At 47.1% G+C, this 18,917-nt stretch overlaps 1 protein-coding gene across 1 annotated transcript in view; it reads left to right on the top strand.

The window, feature by feature from the left end:
* Positions 1–18,917, top strand: part of LMTK2 (lemur tyrosine kinase 2) — an 81,204-nt gene that overhangs the window by 42,796 nt on the left and 19,491 nt on the right. Inside the window, exon 7 of the mRNA XM_044915730.1 lies at positions 10,084–10,217. Within this exon, the coding sequence (XP_044771665.1) occupies positions 10,084–10,217 (134 nt within the window). The remainder of the gene's footprint in view (positions 1–10,083; positions 10,218–18,917) is intronic.

The raw sequence follows: 18,917 nt of genomic DNA, 5'->3' as shown, positions 1-18,917 counted from the left end.
CATCCCCGCATTTTCTCCCGCCATCGAGGGTGCTTATTTGTTGAGCAGCTGCTGTGGAAAGACAGCAGGCTGCACTCCGTGGAAACAGAGAGAAAGTGAGGTCGTTGTCCTCTAGAGCTCCTCCGTAGAGGGAGCACACATGTGATAATTGTTATTTAGCCTGGTAAATTATTGAATGGAGGCGTGAGAACTAAGAGGAAGGAATTCTCAGTGATGTTTCTGATCATTTTATTGCATGTATATTTTGGATTATCTCAGTATTATCAGTTACATGATATTTATGATCCTCGGTTATTACAATATGAGAACTGCTTATTTTAATGGCCTCAGGGTGACCAGTGTGGTGGGTGATTCCTATGCTGCCAGCACTTGAGGAAAAAACGTAAAGATGCATCTTTTTGTGATGAGACAAGTCTGCTGTCAGTTCTCGTTTTCTGAGACACTTCATGCTGGCTTTTCTGGGTCCTTAAGCTCTTGATATTTTTGTAAGAGTCACCACAGTCTTCATGAGTGAACACAACAGAAATGCGGCAGGAAGTGAATCTACTTGAAATACCACATTTCTGGGTTAATCAAGGTGGTTTATTAAACTGTCTCATACATACTAGTATTTCCTATTCTTCACCTTCCGTGTCCGTTCCTGGAAGTTTTATTAGACATTGTTGTTGTTGTTCCTGGAATGGGAAAGGCCTCTGGATGCTCAGCGTGACGTTTTCTTCTGAATGGTTCAGGCGATGGGTTAGTTTTAGTGCTATTTTAATTTATTTTTTCACAAAGTTACCTATTCTTTTTGGGCCAAACTAGGAGTTTAACCCACTTTATGAAGAAACTCTAAAACATTACAAAATACACAAACAGCGCCTTTACAATGATCATAGATAACCCATAATTAATAAGATTCTTGAGTATTCTTTTTATCTTTGTTACTATACATTGTTTTTATATAAATATAATAACTACATGCTTTTTGTTAACATTTTTTTAAAGAGTTTATTTATTTGAGAGAGAGAGGGAGCAGAGGGAGAGGGACAGGCAGACTCCCCGCTGAGCAGGGAGCCTGATGTGGACCTTGATTCCAGAACCCTGAGATCATGACCTGAGCTGAAGGCTAGACACAGCCAACTGAGCCCCCCAGGTGCCCCTGTTAACATTCTTTTCATAAAAATTTTTCCCCAGTACTTTTAGATCTCCCATTTAAATGCATATTCTCCAAGTACTTAGACTGAGTATTCAGAGAATATTAACTTGCTAAAGTTGTACTGGCTTTCGTATTTTGGGGTGAAGATTATGCATACAGCTCTCCAGAATTAACAGTTACGACTTCTTGAAACATATTTTATGTGAACCTCCTAAGTCATAATGGGGAGTGTCCACTCCTGAAGGCTAGATGTGTGGAAAGAGCCTTCACCCCCACCAGCAGCTTTCATTAGCAGTGCAGAGTTAATAGCTATTTGTAATTTAAGTGCACTGCCCAGTGGTACATTGATCAACAGTAAAACTTTATTTTTTTTTTAAAGATTTTACTTATTTGACAGAGACACAGCAAGAGAGGGAACATAAGCAGGGGGAGTGGGAGAGGGAGAAGCAGGCTTCCCGCGGAGCAGGGAGCCCAGTGAAGGGCTTGATCCCAGGACCCTGGGATCATGACCTGAGCTGAAGGCAGATGCTTAACAACTGAGCCACCCAGGCACCCCAACAGTAAAACTTTAAAAACAATAATTGTTTCTCAAAAAATTAAAATAAAATTACCATCTGACCCAACGATTTCACTTCTAAGTACATGTTATCCAAAATCACTGAAAGCACTTCAAAAGAGATATGTACACACCCGTGTTCAGCAGCATAATTCACAATAGCCTAGAGGTAGAAGCAATCAAGTGTCCCATCAGTGGATGAATAAATAAATAAAATAGAGTCTGTCCATACAATGGAGTATTACTGAGCCTTGAACAGGAAGGACATTCTGGCACCTGCTTCAACATGGATTAACTTTGAGGGCATTATGCTCAGATAAGCCAAACCGCAAAAAGACAAATACTGCATGATTCCACCTACGCCAGGAACCTAAAGTAGACTCACAGGGACAGCAAGTGGGATCGTGAGTGCCAGGGACTGGGTAGGGAGGGATGGGGAGTTGAGTATGTAACGGGGACAGAGTCTCCATTTGGGAAGATGAAAAGAGTCTGGAGACAGATGGTGGGGATGGCTGCACAACAGTGTGAAGGTGCTTAATGCCCCTGAACTGGACACTTACAAATGGCTAAGATGGTAATGCTATGTTTACCGCGCACACCCAAGTCAGTGATTGCCTACTGTTAGTGAAGGCGCTGTCCCTCGTGTCACCTATGCCAGCAGGATGCCCCTGTGCCCTTGGGGAATCTGGCAGTCAGTGCTTGGAGTGCCCAGTCTCCCATCCAAGGAGAGCCTGTTGACCCAGGGAACTCCCCAGCTTGCCCAGCAGCAAGGGCTCACGTTTGTGCCGTTGGACAGTTCTGTGCTCATCACCTCTGGGCCTAGGAAGCTTCGGCAGGAGCAGGCTCAGCAGCAGCAAGCGCTGCGGCCTCGGCAGGGTCCCCAACTCTGAAGTCCAGTTGTCCGGGCTCAGTATATGCGGTGGCCACGTGGCAGGAAGCGTCAGGTAGCGTCATCCCAGTGAGCCAAAGAGGGCCCCCAGCTGCAGGGACGTCCCCCCCACACACCAAAGCCTCGCTTCAACACTGAGCCCTGCTCCCAGCCTGGACGCTCCACAACCCTCCCAGAAATAGGCCATCCGGAGCAGAGGGGCGTCATCCAAGGCAAAACGGCCCACTGGCAAGGATCCAGGGGACTGAGGGTTAATAGCTCAGGCTCGGTAATAAGCAGCTGCAGCCACAGTGAAAGGCACCACTATCTTCACATGTTCTTAGTAGGTCAAGAGCTATTGAATGAACATTGGCCTTTTCAGTCGTCATCGGGGCAGTGATCATACTCAGTGATAACGTCTTTTAAATAGAAAGGAGAGAATATTTTTGCACTTAAGTAATTCTTGCGAGATGGAATTACCAGTCTGTTGTTGAAAAGCGCTTTATCTTGGAATTTTTGTGAAAGAAAATGAAAACTCTTCTGAGTGAGTTCGGTAGCTGGATGGCAGCCAGCAGTTTATAATGCCGATGGCGCAACGTTCACGGAAGGAGAGGTGGCTGCAGGGGGTTGTCTATAACTTGTTGCCATGGGAGGTACAGAGTGCTCTCGCATGAATATCCAGGCAAGGAGATTGTTTTGGGGGCAAGGATCGCTCATTCAGCGGAAGTGTGCCAGGCACCTATGAAGTACAAAGGGCTGTGCACAGCGCCCCGGGGAGCGCAGAGGTGAGTCATCCCGCTCCTGCGTGGTGCCCTCCGGGACACGGGCAAGGCACCCGGATCCCCACGTTTCCTGCCTCTAGAGCCAGGCTGGCCTGCCTTCGGCTGCTCATTCTGCCACTTAGGTATCGCTTTGGAAAGTTACCTGACCTCTTTAAGCCTCAGATTAGACATCTGTCAAATGGGGATAATACCACCTACAGGTAGATGACCCTACCCTGACCATTAATAAGATGATAAATGTAAATTTTGGAGCACATAATAAGTGCTTAGGACATGGTAGTTATTTTTATTCATTTTTGGTTATATTAATTGATCACAATGATTAAAGGTTTGAATAATATGTATAGAAGTATAAGCAGTTCTGGGCACCTGGTGGCTCAGTCTGTAGAGCATGTGACTCCTGATCTCAGGGTCATGAGTTCAAGCCCCACATTGAGCATAGAGCTTATTTAAAAAAAAAAAAAGTATTGCAGTTCTAACTAGGATCATTGCAGAAGGCTTTGCTTTGGAGAAGGTGTTTGCTTGGAGTGTGCAGGAGTGGTTGGATAGACCTGTGTTAGCCTGACTGGCCTGAGCTGGGTGGAGGAGCTCGCAGTGCCCCGCAGGGGTGTGGAGACTGGAGAAGCAGGTTGGCATCTGCTGGGAAAGATCAGTTGGAAGGGTGAAAAGCAGAGACAGACCTTCTGGAGCCCAGACTGCAGGCTGAGGTGACAGCCACGTTGTTCCATCTTAATCTTTCTGAAGAGTCATCAGTTTCTTTGACTCTGTCACCTGACCCTGAAGCAAGAGATGGTATTTTCTTTGCAAGGGAGCGTTCTTGATGTCAGGTGCACATTACCTTTATGATAGTCAGCTGATAAAGCAGGGAGTGAGTTTCTGAGAGGAATTAGCAGTGGCCACATGGGAAGGGGAAAGCAGTCCATTTGGGATTCTCGATGCGCAGCATATTCCTCTGTGGGGTTTGCTTTATTCCGTCTCTCATCAAGAGTTGGTAACACTTGGAATCATGGGCTCTTAGAGCCAAAGGAACCTTGGCCGCTGCCCACCAAGAGGCCTAAGGAAGGGAAGGCTCTAGCTTGTCTGTGCTAGGCCTGGGGCTGTCCTTTACTCCCTTCGTGGGTCCTGAGAGCCCTGTGAGATGGGTGGCAGTAGTTTCGTTTTACAGATTGGAAAACTGAGGCTGAGAGAGATGAAGGTATTCGTTGAAGAATTGAACCCAGGTCTGTCTGGCTTCAGCACCACGCTTTCTGTTCTTTATTTATCTGGTTAATCGACTTGCCTGAGGTCACATAATTACCAATGGCAAAGTGGGGATTTTAACTGATGGCCTAATTTTATTCTGTGTGTTTTTATACCAGGTGGTTTAATGCTTGTATGTATTTTTTCCACCAGTGAGGAGCCTCTGGTTTAGAATTGTCCTTTTGTACAGAAGATGGCCTAGTTAATGGGTGTGTCTTATTTATAAATATATTCATTAAGTAAGCTCATGCACCAGGGAACCTTCTAGGTGCTGGGCATACGAAGATGAATGACGCGTCCCTGCCCCCATAGAGCTCATGTAGAAGAGAGGACATGGAGTTACAGGGGAACAGAGGTGCGTGTAGACAGTGTCCCTAACCCAGGGGTGGTAGAGGGGACACTAGTACCGCAGGACGACGACCGTGATCAGGCTTGACAGTGAGGGCGTGGGCACCTGGGTGGAGAGGGGGTCCCTGGGCCCTGCTGGTGGCTTCCCCCTTCGCACGTCTGGCTGTGGCCCTGGGCCCTGAGGCCCTGGCTCTCAGTGAAAATAGGTCCAGGACTTGGTGAGGGGTTGGATGTGGAAGTCTAGAGACAGCAAACCCAGGAATGAGGTCTTCAGTTTTGATCTGATCTACTGGGAAGACCGTGATGCCATTTCCTGAGATGGAGCAGGTTGTCCGAGTTACATATCAGGCCTGTTAGATTTGAGGTGCGCTAAGGGCATCCAGGAGAGGGCATCAAGTCAGCAGTTGGGAGGATGAGTCTGGGGCTCGGGGGATGGAGGGCTTTGAGCCTGAAAAATGTGTTAGAAATGATTTTTAAAGCCATGCGGTGGATAGGAAATGAGTGTCCTCAGTGACAAGGACCAGGATGGAGCCCTGGGCTGTGCCGGCACCTACAGATCAGTGAGGAGGAAGATCCAGCCCAGGGCTGGGAAAGCCTGCCAAGTGAGAATAGGAGGAGACCGGGAGACAGGTGGAGAGAGAAGGGCAGGCTCCACCTTGGCTGTGCTGGTGAGACGCGGTGGGAGGGCGCCGTGGGGGCAGCTGCAGCCGAGTGTGGGGGCTGGGAGGGTGGTCTTGAGAGAGTGGGGGGTGAGTCAGCCAGAATAGAGTTCATCTGTGGAGGGAAGAGGGAAATGGGATGCGAGTGCAAGGGGCATGTGGAGGCGGAGGGAGGCTTGTTTGGTTCTTGGTTGGACTGACCTGGGGGGTGTTTGGGTACAGGGGTGAATAATCCGTAACAGCAGAAGATGGTGTGTCAGGGTGTGGACGTTGGCAGGTGGGGGCTTGCGTGCTGAGGAAGAGGCCCGGGGCGGGCGGGGGGTGACCAGACAGGTGCTCGGGACATTCAGCTTGACGTGGACATTTTCGTTCATCGGTAGGGGCTGAGTATGTGGCTCTTTATGCCCGCCTTGCATCCTTTCATTCAGATTTTTGTTTACAAATCATAAATTTCCCCCCCAAGTCATCCTGTTAAACCTATAAATGACTGTAATTTTCCAGTTATTGAACTCTTGACTTGTTGAGTTTTTACATTATGATGAAATTAATTCATTGTTCTCAGTGCCCTGCAGAAAGCTGGCTAGAGCCCTCGTGGCGGTTTGGATTGGAAGTCAAGAGGACACGTGTGAGGGTCCCTCTGAAGGTCTTTGGGTGACTCAGTGCAGGAGGCCATTCCCAGTCCCTGCTCCCTCAGAGTGTTTGGTGCAGCGCTTTGCTGCCATCTAGCGTCATACATGTTTCTTTTCGAGTCTTTTTGGGAGGTTTTGGGGAGGATCTGAGAAATTTTTAAGACTTGCATAAAAGAAAGTATACTTTAATTCAGAATACATTGCTGTTCTTCATGATTCTTTTCTTTAAATAAGGGACCAAAGTAGTAATCCCTCTCTACTCATTAAGTACCACTGAAACATAAAATAAACCAGATATCTCAATACAGTTTTGTCTGTTTTGGATAGAATGAATAGAACGTTTTTGGAGAGTCTGAAGTATTAAAGTCTAAGTAAATATTTTAGTATTTAATATAAACATTTTTTACTGTAATCAGAGCTTATATGCTGATTTTTTTTTTTCTTTTAACGCTGGTACCAGGGGCGCCTGGGTGGCTCAGTTGGTTAAGCGCCGGACTCTTGATTTCGGTTCAGGTCGTGATCTCAGGGTCATGAGATTGAGCCCGTCAGGCTCTGCGCTCAGTGTGGAGTCTGCTTGAGATTCTCTCTCTCTCTCCATCTCCTCTGCCCATGCCACTCGTTCTCTTTCTCTCTCAAATAAATAAAACCTTAAAAAAGATTTAACAGTGGTACCAGGAGAGCTCTGAGGATCTTTCTGGAACATAGAACTACCCTGGGTCCTGCACAAACTGTAAGTCCCGTCCAGGAGAAACCGTGATCAGGCTCCTCCTCACGCACTGGTGTTAGCTCCTCACCCAGGTTAGAGGTTGTGCTAACTGCTACCTTCATCTCCGTCATGGGGGGTGGGGAGAGCCTTTTAGTTTTGCCAAGCTAGAAACATTAGGAGCATGAGCATTCCTAAGCAAAATCCCCTTCTGCTTGTTATATTTTACCTTCTGGTGAAATTTGGAGAGTGAATTATTGGGGAGACAAGACCTCTTAACATAGTGAGCGGTAATGAGTATACAGTTGCCCCTTGAACAACATGGGTTCGAACTGCGCGGGTCCACCTAGACGCCGTTTTTTTCCAGGAAGCGCAGGATTTTTTTTTAACATTTTCTTTTTCCGGTCTTACCTTATTTTAAGAATATAGTACATAATATATGTAACAGACAAAATATGTGTTAAGTGACTCTTTATGTTACTCAGTAAGACTTCTGGGCACCAACAGGCTGTTAGTTGTTACGTTTTTGGAGAGTCTAAAGTTACATGTCAATTTTCGTCCGCTCAGGGGTCGGTGCCCCTAACCCCCGCATTGTCCAAGGGTAAACTGTGCTTTAGATAACCTTGAAAAATAACCACACCCACTCTGCCGTTCTGCCTTCATGGCCAAGGTCACTTGTGAAGTGTTCAGTGTTTGCCAGCAGCTTGTTTGCTTTGCGAATTGGCCAGATACAGCGCACCATAATGCTGCTTTTGTGTGAGCGTAATTTTTTCCTTAGATGGATATTGCAGGAGAGGGGTTAGACAGATGGCTTTAAGTTGCCATTTCATTGGTAATGTAAATAAACTTAAACTATTTATTTTCGTATTTAGTTTCCGCATGGGCTATCTTTTGAAAATCCCATTAGCCTGTAGGCCTGGAGCTCGTTGCTGGTGTTTGTTTAGGTTAATGTAATTATTGTGAGAATCGTCTTTATCCGCTGGGTAGAGGCTAGCCTGGGGGAGGGCGGGGCAGGGGCGGGAAGGGGCATGTGTTTTGTTGTTGTTGTTGTTGTTGTTTTTAAGATTTTATTTATTTATTTGACAGAGAGAGACACAGCGAGAGAAGAAACACAAGCAGGGGGAGTGGGAGAGGGAGAAGCAGGCTTCCCGTGGAGCAGGGAGGGGCATGTGTTTTTAAAAGGCAAGAAAGGGTCTGTTTCTTCTCTGGAGCAGCTTGCAATTCCAGCGTCACGTCTGGAAGGAAATAAGAGGTCGGAGACATGGGTCCTGAGGGCACAAAACCCCCACCATAACCCCCCTGTCCTGCCAAAGTTCCGTTATGTTTGGGAGAATCTGACAAATCCATGGGGTTGACATTAAGTTATTTTACATTCATTCTTTTTTTTTTTTAAGATTTTATTTATTTATTTGACAGAGAAAGACAGCGAGAGAGGGAACACAAGCAGGGGGAGTGGGAGAGGGAGAAGCAGGCTTCCCGCGGAGCAGGGAGCCCGATGCGGGGCTCGATCCCAGGACCCTGGGATCATGACCTGAGCCGAAGGCAGACGCTTAACGACTGAGCCACCCAGGCGCCCCTACATTCATTCTTATAAAATAAATTGATTCGATCTGCCTCCCTAAGTAGGATCTTCTTGACAGGTTGGTAAAACTGAGAAGTAGGAGTGTAATCTGGTAATGTAATCTGGTAATTACATTTACAGATTTCCTTTTTGAACAACTATTATCCAAAGAATTTTGATAATTTTGATAATAATATCAATCTGGGTCTTACTATAATGAGACCAATTTTTGTTTTTAAGCCAAATAGAAATTTTTATTTTATTGGCTGTGGCCTTGTGCACGGTTCTTCACCTCCTCCCTGGGCCTCATTTCTACATCCAGGAAGTGTTTCAGATTGCAAGAATTATTTGAGGCAACGAGTGTAGAAGCTCCTAGCACAGAGCTTGGCACACTGCTCAGAAGTTGCAGTGTCAGTGATTATGAATCTCAACATTATCATTCGTATACAAATCTCTGAAACTGGGAATGAAGGATTCCTGGAGTGGACCTAGAATTTACATTGTAATGTGCTTAGCATTGAAAGTCGGCAGATGTTTTTGTAACACGATATTGTGCTTTAAGGTTTTTACTCTGGGAAGAATTTGATAAATTGGCTGTCTTTCCTAACAGTGGTAAGAAATGCATTCTCTTCCTTAGTTGGAGTCTTTCCTTGACTCAGGTATAATGTACATTGAAAGCTATTGGCTTGCTTTCTAAATTGTATCAACCGTTTATATAAAGCTTTAGTTTGGAATTGAGTCAGATCAATAAATATTTACTCACGTGATAAGGAGAATGTGGAAGATTTTATTTCCTTAAACGTATATTCCCCCAAAACATAAGGTCCTGAGTTAAAGTCCCGGCAGAAAGCAGGGGGAGCACAGGGAAGTCCAGCAGGAGTGCCTGCAGGGCTCTGCGTTTCAGCATTTGCATTTCGGGTGTCCGGGTGTGAATTTGTTCGTTTTCCTGTCCATGCTGCCCTCCTTTGAGCAGGCTTCGTAACTTTATGAGTTTTTCTGGAGGGCTGGAATGTTCTTCCTCAGAGTGGCTGGGCAGCACAGGGCCCTAGGGAGGCTGGCAGAGACTTGGCCAGCACTCCGCGTGCTTTTTCCCTCCTCTGCCACCCAGTGTCCTTTGGTTCTCTCCCTCTCTGTTGCTCACAGGTGCTTTGGTGGTAGCATTCATGACGTAATGTTCTCTGACCGTGTGTCTCCTAGGATCCTTAAAGGCAGTACACACGGCACCATATCATGTCAGTTACTGGGAAACTTCCATACCTCTGCACTTAGTTTATATTGTGCATCACTGAAAAATTATCTTATTTTTACCGTTTTGTTTTACATGTGTTCATATAAACTAATATTTAGTTTGTTTAAAGGTAAACTAATACTAATAGTTAGAATGATCCTAAAAGGTAACAGTGTTTTCTGTACTTTAAAGTTTTTGGGTGGAATTACTCTTTGTAACTTGGAACTTGTTCGAATTAGATTCTTTATCAAGGTCAGATCTAAGTGATTTCTAATAAACAACCTTGATAGTTAACATTAGCTAAGGCGCCGTTGGGTTGCCAGGGCTTTCACCTCGTCCCCTTTGGGAGCTGACCTGGACTCCTTTTTGCAGGGTGACCTAAAAGCTTACCTGCGCAACGAGCAAGAGCACATGAGGGGGGACTCGCAGACCATGCTGCTGCAGCGGATGGCCTGCGAGATCGCAGCGGGCCTGGCTGCCATGCACAAGCTGCACTTCCTGCACAGGTGGGTCCGTCGGGCCGCGCCGCGCTCCCCGCCCAGGCTGCGCCCGAGGAGGCGCCGTGGTGTCGAGGTTCTGCAGAGGACTCCGGAGGGCGGATAAGTCGAAGCTGTCCTGCATGTCCCAGGGTCGGGATGAGGGTGGAGTTGGGCTGCAGTTAAACCGATGCCAGGGAACAGAATGTCTTCATACGGCCCGAGGTCTAGAAGCCATCTCCAGAATTTCAGAGAACGTGAAAAGTTGGCTCAGCACCGAGAGCAGACGGTGCCAGTCTCCCTGCTGACATCTCTCTGTGCGTCCCGTTCGTGTCCGCTTCAGGCTGTGGTTCTAACTGCGAGGTTCCTGGGTGAGGGAGAGAGGATCTGATAGGCTGGCGGCATGTCTTCGTGGAGGGCCGAGCAGCGGTGCGGCGGCCCGAGAGGCCGGCTTCCCCTCCCCCGCCCGCCCCCCGGGGCCTGTCGCAGGTGGTCAGGGGTTGCGTGTGGGCAGCACAGCGGTCAGTGTAACACATTTGTGCAGAAACCATCCTGGTCCCGTTTGAATAGCCGCAGCTCTTCGAGCACATTGTATTTTGCTCCTCAGACCATTGATGTAATTTCGTAATTAAAACAACAAAGGGCTTGGAGTCCTGTCTGAAGTAATGGTTCTGTGAACCCAAAAGGAGGTTTCTCCTTACTCTCCTCCAGCCTTCTGAGCTCTGATTTATGTTTAAAATATGTTTGAAATTATTTCTCAGGTCTCCAGGGAAACCAGCTTCTCTTTACTTGACTTTAATTAAATAAGTTAACTCTTAACGATCCGAAGAGCTGAAAAGGAGCACCTGTGTGTGTTGACTTTAAGGGCTATGAAGTTTTTTGGTTTTTTTTTTTAGTCTGTTTTTTAAAAGGTAGGTTGCACAGGAATATATTTATAGTGTGACTCCATTTTTTAAAATAAAACACCTGCTTGTATTTGTAGAGGTGTGAGGGCGCGTGCGCCTGTGTGTGTGTGAGAACAGACGTGGAAAAGTACCCTACCAAATTCTCAGTGTTGTTTCAGGGTAGGGAGGAAAGAAAATTATTAGCATTTTCCCCGTACATCTATATCTTATTTGACATGCGTAGTGAGCAAGTCATTCTGATAAAGGGCTTTATGAAATACCCCAAAGATCATGGGTTTCTTCAAGCACGGGGCAGAATCCCTTACACGAAACTTCAAAATGTAAATATCTATTTATAATAGAGAAATCTTGGATTTCATTTTTTAGTCTCTTCTAACAGGTTAATACCCAGCATATTTGTATTGTTACTTTTTTGTAAGACACAGCAGATTATTCTCTAAAAGGTGGTTTAGGAGTTTTTAGATCTTGGAGGCTGGGGCATTTAGAGAGAGTGTCATGTCAGACTCAACAGCGTGAAGGCCTCAGAGGCAGCTAGAAATTGCATTTAAAGCTCAGGTGTGTTCCTGCTACTGTATTTTATTTTATTTTATTTTTTTTTTTTTTTCTTTTTTTAAAGATTTTATTTATTTATTTGAGACAGAAAGAATGAGAGAGAGAGAGCACATGAGAGGGGGGAGGGTCAGAGGGAGAAGCAGGCTCCCTACCGAGCAGGGAGCCCGATGCGGGACTTGATCCAGGGACTCCAGGATCATGACCTGAGCCGAAAGCAGTCGCTCAACCAACTGAGCCACCCAGGCGCCCCCTGCTACTGTATTTTAAAAACTGGCAAAGACATCAGAGTAAATGTTCTTTTCCTCTGAGTTTCTATAGGTTAAAGTTCTACTTAATTTAGAATTGTGTGAGCTTTAGAACAAATAAAGATGATAAATTAAATCACATGGTTTGGATGTTATCCAGGTACAAAAACTCAAGGTAAAGAACATTCTTTAAACTATTGGCATCTGTCCCCCTGCCTCCCTCCCTCTGTCTCTTTTATTTATTTGTGAGAGAGAGAGAGAGAGCACAAGGGGGGAGGGGCAAAAGGAGAGGGAGAAGCAGGCTCCCCACTGAGCAGGGAGCCCAGTGTGGGACTTGATCCCAGGACCCCAGGATCATGACCTGAGCTGAAGGCAGACGCTTAACCGACTGAGTCACCCAGGCATCCCTCTCTCTCTCAAGTAGCTATATATATATTTTTTAAAAGATTTTATTTACTTATTTGACAGAGAGAGGGAGAGAGATAGCGAGAGAGGGAACACAAACAGGGGGAGTGGGAGAGGGAGAAGTAGGTTTCCTGCCGAGCAGGGAGCCTGATGTGGGACTTGATCCCAGAACCCCGGGATCATGACCTGAGCCGAAGGCAGATGCTTAACGACTGAGCCACCCAGGTGCCCCTTAAGTAGCTATATTTTACATATATTTTACATATATTTTATGTAAAATTCCCACTTGGGGCAAAATTTATGCTTTAAGTTGTTTTTTTTTTTGATGGTAGCAATCTAGCATGTTTTAAAATCGGAATTCAGAATATTTATTGGCTGACTCAAAGTCGGGCTTTCTGTGTTGGTTGAAAATAGAATAGCCCACACGTCCAACTAAAAGCTGTTTGCTATTTTGGAAACTGATCTAGTAAAGCACCCCCCAATTAAATTTTATTTTTGTTTATTGTTTAAGAGGAGACATATGCCTGGGTCTTAGGTAGCCTGCATCTCTGAAGTTTACATGTGACATCCGTGAAGGCCATGTAAACAGCAGAAGCTGCTGGTATGCTACGTTCCACACCATTCTGCCTTTCTGGCCGAGAGCCTGGGACTTCCTGTCCTTTCCCTGTCAGCCTTCCTTAGCGGCTCCAGTGAGATACCACAGGTCACTGCGATGAGCTAAGTGCACAGAGGTTCCAGCGGGCAGCGTGGGCCTCGTGGTGGCTCAGGTAGCTGAAGACCTGTGTGGCCACGGCCTTGAGGAGTACCCGGGTGACCACTGTTCACTCTTAGCCAGCAAGCTACCCTAAACAATCACTGGTCACCGTTTTTTACTGGTGACACGATACTGTATGTTTAGAAAAAGCAAGGTACTAGTTTCTTTAAAAAAACTAAATTAGGAAATATATTGTAGCTTGCTTATAGCTATACTAAAGTTTCCCTGGAAATGAGGGCAAAGAAAACCCCATTCCGTTTTCACCAGTGCCGCAAAAATTATCTATTATGATTTATTATAAATTACTTGGGAATAAATAATGTGAGAAAGACACAGGACTGTGTGAAGGAAGCTGTGCAGTCTTACCGAAGGACATAAAACAGGTGAACAAATGGAAAGATGTACCCCATTTTATGGTGGGAAGACAATACAAAAATGTCAGTTCACTCAAAATTATCTTTTTTAAGATTTTATGTATTTGAGAAAGAGAGTGAACAAGAGAGTTCACAAGCTGGGGGAGGGGCAGAGGGAGAGAAGCAGACTCCCCACTGAGCAGGGAGCCTGATGTGGGGCTCGATCCCAGGATGCTGGGATCATGACCTGAGCTGAAGGCAGACGCTTAACCGACCGGGCCGCCCAGGCGCTCATGTTAACTCAAAATTAATACATCAACTTTATAAACAATCCCAGTAAGAATCCTCACAGGATTTGTGGGGGGGAGGGGGTAAAAATTATGTTTAGCTTCACATGGAAAAATAAGTGTCTAGAAGAGCCAGTAGAGTATGAAAAAGAAGTGAATTGTTGGGGCAGAAAGGGAGGCTTGCTTTACGAGGTATCAGAACTCACAGCAAACTCCTGGGATAGAGATCAGTATGGTTTTGATGGAGAAACAGATTGGTGGAGAGTAGACAGTGCATAGAGCAAGTGAACGTATGGCAAAAGTGAAACTTCTGTCAGTGGGGAAGAGATGGCTTCCCTGTTAAATGCGGGCACAGTTCATTACCTGTCTGGGAAATCATTGGACCTCTGCACCGTCCCGTATGTGAAAATCAAGGTATAAGAAATAAATGTGATATTGGCAAAATTCTGGAAGGCTGTATGTGTTTCCCAGCGATGAGCGAGGCCTAACTAGAAAGGCCCTCCTTTCCTGAGGTGGGAAACCCAGGAGCTGTAAAATAACGGGTGGCTATTACATGGAAGGTTGACTGCTCTGTAAAAATTAAATGTTTTGCGTAGCAACAGACACCACAGCAAAGTCAGTGGACGACAGACTTGGGGAGGTGTAGGTGCCGACACAAGGAGCAGCCGCAGGGCGACTGCTCGCGACACCAGACAGATGTGGTGGATTGGCGAGAGGACAATGAGCCCCTGGACAGACGGACAGAGACAGATGGGAAGGGGATCCCCTTCGGAAGTTAGGGACGTGCAGGTTAAAGGCATGGAACCTCAGAGCTGAAGGAACCGCTGCATCTGTTGCTGGTAGGGATGTGGGGAAGTTTCTGTCCTGAATCGCATATAAATCATTGCCAGTTTTTGAAGAGCTGTTAGAGCAATAACTGTATTAAAAAATAACACATTCCCATTGCTAGACTCACTTCCATAGGACAGAGAGGCACCGGAACTTAAGGACATGGAGTGGAGTGATCTGTTGTAGCAGCATTTGAGGCGATGGCGAAAAAAATAAACACGACAAAGTAAACGTTCCTGGGGGACTGAGAACCAGCCTGAGGCCGTCCGCACTGTGGAATAGCACACAGCCATCGTAGGGAAAGATGTAGAGCTGCTGGACTAGTTGACCCGGAGGGATTTCCACGTTGTGATGTTGTTGGGTGGGAAATAAAGATGTGGAGAGGTAGACATAGTGTTGCCTAAAGCAAATGCTCCTTACTCCCCGCATCTGTGTGTTCTGGTGTGCACACTATGCCTGTGGAAAAATACCGAAAGATCATACCTACCGGTTTGTTAATACATGTTACCTGGAATGGGTGGAGCTGGGGGAGGAAGATAGTTTCAAAAAAAAAAACCAACACATTTTTTGAATTAAAAAAAAAGAAAGAACTGCAGCTCTTGAGGAAGCCTTAGAAGAAGCCTCGTATTCCTGTAACCCAGTTAATGCAAAAAGCCTATGCGTGCGCATGGCCGGACTAGTAGAGAGGACAGAGCTGGAGGCTTGGGCTGGCTGTGCTGTGCCCTGGGGGAAGGAACTCAGCTGCAGGCTGAGCATGTGGACGAAGCCAGGGGGAAATGAAGGCGGCGGGGGTCTTCGGGTGGAGGGCCGCTTTGCCTCGGGACCCTCGCCGTCAACTTAAAAGCATCAGGGGTAAGTAAAGTATTCAGTGTTCCAGTTTTCTAGATGACCCTAGGTCTTATGGGAAAATTAATGTTCTGGGATCCATGGCATAGTGCTATAGCCCTGATCCAGTGCAGCCTTCTAGGCCGGGCTTGGCTTCTGGGGGTTGTCTGAGGGGTACCTCCGTCCCCACTGCAGGCCTACTGCGTTTCACTCGCCTCCCAAGTGATTTCAGTGCACGCCCAGTGTGAGAACTACCACTTTGAAGAGCGTCAGTTAATTGGCAGCTCAGCTCCATCTTGGTGTAAGACGCCTTTAGGACAGGCCTAGGGGATCCCTTGCCTTACGTCAGAGTAACCTTCTTCTTAAGGACCTTGAGGGGTATCACCAGGCTGTTGAGGGAAGTCTCTCCACGCTGACCAGTCTTCCTAGCTCTGTGAGTGTCCTGTCGGCCTCATTATCTTCCAGAGCGCACACGTACGCAGCTCAGGAGTTGGCCTCAGACAAGACTCAGAGGGACCCGTATGCAGATTTCTGGGATGCTTGCTCGCTCTCTGAGCTTACTCCCTCCTCTCCTTCTACCCTGCCCTGCAGTTCAGCCTCTTTGGCAGCCTCTGTTTCTGCCATCCCTATGTGTTTCGTCCAGTCTTGTAATCATGTACAGGGAGGAGATAAGCCATAACCAGAGGTTGAGACCCATAGAAGCCTGACTGTCCAGCTCAGTGTCAGCTCTGGCCCAGCCCTGGAGAAAACAGAGAACTGAAGGCTTTGTCCCCGTTTTATCACCATTTCTCAAAACCCAGGCCAGCAGTGGTGGCCCACATTCCAGCCACAGACCTTCTCCTCGGCGTCCGCCCAGAATTTATTCCGCCCAAGTGCCCTCTATAGACCCGGAGCCTAGCAGGTGCCTGACGTGCAGGAGGCACTCGGGAAATGTAGTCTCATTCAGCTAGCTAGGACTGACCTAATAAATCGGGGCGAAAGCAGTTACAACTGCGTCCTTTGTGCCCTTACCAGAGTCCTCTGGCTTTCGTCTTGAGCTTGTACCGCTCTGAGCTGTGTCCCATCTTCAAGTGAGAAGTAGCAGTTTCTTCAAAACTCTTAGTGATTTTTTTTTTTTTTTAAACTTTCATGACTGCCAAGGGCAGAGCGGTCTGGTGAGCAAAGCACGAATCAGGGGTTCAAGTTGTTAATTCACCTCTCGTTAACTGTACCAAGATAAGCCACATTACTTAATCCTTCTGAACCTTTTTCTTCTATGAATGGGGATAATCTTTATCCTGAAGTGCTGTTGTCAAGAGGACTTGAGATAATGTATGCCACGCCCTAGGAGAATACTCAGCAGTGTCAGCTATTTTGCTTCCCATGTGGTGCCTCTGTTTATGAGGAATTCACCTTGCTCACGAAAGCATAAGTAACGCGAAGAGAGGTGTGAGTGATTTTGAAAATGGCTGCACCTCCCTGAGCTGTTTCCAGTCGAGCAGTCATTCTGGGGCCGGGTTAACTGCAGTCTGGCTGAGCTGAGAACAAGTAGTGATGCTTCCTTGTGAGTCAGGATGGGGAACTCTTAGATCTGTGGATCCCCACTCCCCACGTCTCTCCGCCCCGCTCACACGGCTGCGTCACTGACAGCGGGGGGCGATGGACGGCCTTGTTGCCAGCCGAGGGGACAGAGCCAGAGGCCGTCAGAGCTGGATCGTTTGGCAGCCTCACCACTAGACCTGTTTTTCAACTTGAAGGAAGAATATACTGGGTATGTTTGTGTTTCCTGACCAAAAGCAGCCATTGACGTCAAGTATTACCTTTGTTGTTAAGTTACACCTTTGTGTTTTTCTCTTCTTTAGCTTTGTGTGTTGGGCTTCAGAGAATATTTGCTTTTACCAATTTTGAATCGAATTATATCATCTTAGAAGTGGATAGCACTTTAACATTCTGAGAACATTTCATATATTGCTTTATTTTATCCTTATAGAATGTTGTGAGTTAGCTCTTACAGCGCACCCGTTTGTGAGTAAACTGAGGCTCGGATATGTTAAATGACTTGCCCCAAGTCACACGGCTCCTAAGCAGTGGAGCCAGGATGAGTCCCCACATTGCCCTTTCGCGCCGCCCCCCCCCCCCCATGCTGTGTGTGGTGCTCGCATGCGTGGGGTGGAGGTAGGGGGCAGGTTTAGAAGAAGCTCCTCCAGTCCCACCCTGGTCTGGGTCCTCATTGCTTCGGATTTCAGGTGAGGAGAAGCATTCCTCCTTCCCCTGAGAGCATCACTTGGATTGTGTTAGAGTTTTAGGGTGCCTTTTACAATGAAAACCAACGGCCTTTTGCTTAGGTGATTTTTCATCTTTTCCGTAACCTTCACGTTTGATGTGTCTAAAGACCTGCACTGTACATGTGGAAGGAGAGAGGAGAGGACGGAGGGGGCAGGGCAGCCCAGGTGTTGCCTGCGGTTCGGTTGCTCGGATGGCCCGCGGGGAAGGCGCCAAGTGCCGAGGCCGCTGCCCACCTGCAGGGGACACACCCGGGGACCTGTTGGAATCCTGGGGCACCCAGCTTTTAATTCTGCTCTTAGCAGAAGGACTGCTCGACTCTTAACCTTGGGGAAGGTTAAGAAGGATCTGTTTCTAGAGACTCTGGAAATGCCCATCGGTGGTGCTCAGTGACAGAGCCTCTGTTGGTAGAACCCGCGGCACCGTCCTGTTGTAGCTGTCGGTCCAGTGGCCAGTGTCGCCTGCCGGAAAGCATTTCCGTTTCTCTGCCCTCGAAGGGTGTACTGCTTCTGCCTCCCTCCTGCCTCCCTTCATTCCAAAAAGGAGAGACCAATTTTCTTCTTAAGATTGGAAGTTTCTCAGGGCACCTGGGTGGCTCAGTCGTTAAGCGTCTGCCTTCGGCTCAGGTCATGATCCCAGGGTCCTGGGATCGAGCCCCGCATCGGGCTCCCTGCTCAGGGGGAAGCCTGCTTCTCCCACTCCCCCTGCTTGTCTCCCTCTCTCACTGTGTCTTTCTCTGTCAAATAAATAAATAAAATCTTAAAAAAAAAAGATTGGAAGTTTCTCTCTTGCTCCCGGACACCACAGGCTTGAAGGCTTCTGAGGGGAGCCCCGTGAAAATTACCGCTAGTAAACACAGTGTGGAGATGATTGAATAGAACCAGCTGGCCGTCTAGATCAGCACGTGTTCGTCGGGGACCAGCCATACGCCCAGGACAACGCTCCAGTTGCTGGTGCATTGTTGCTGATGGTTACTGCAGGGGGACGGTGTCTTGTTGGCTTTGCAGCCCTGGCAAAGTTACTTTGATTCTCTGCCTGTTTCCTCATCTGTAAATGAGGAGGATGAGACTATCCACTTCCAAGGTTCCTTGTGAAGATTAGATGAGTTAATACGTGTATAGAGCTTAGAGAAATGCCCAGTGTAGAGTAAGTGCTTTATAAATCTTAGCCATTAACATATGATTGGATCCTTATGTACCAGGCAGGCTGTCCTTAGGTACCTGGTCCTTAGGTACCAGGTGGGCTGTCACTGAGTTACATCAGCCAAAGCTGCTGCCATCGTCAGCATGGTCCTGTTTTGGGCATGTAAGCGTC

This window comes from Neomonachus schauinslandi, chromosome 5 (genome assembly GCF_002201575.2).
Source record: "Neomonachus schauinslandi chromosome 5, ASM220157v2, whole genome shotgun sequence".
NCBI lineage: Eukaryota > Metazoa > Chordata > Mammalia > Carnivora > Phocidae > Neomonachus > Neomonachus schauinslandi.
Note: the sequence above shows the minus strand (reverse complement) of the source record. Positions and strands in the feature narration are given on the sequence as shown.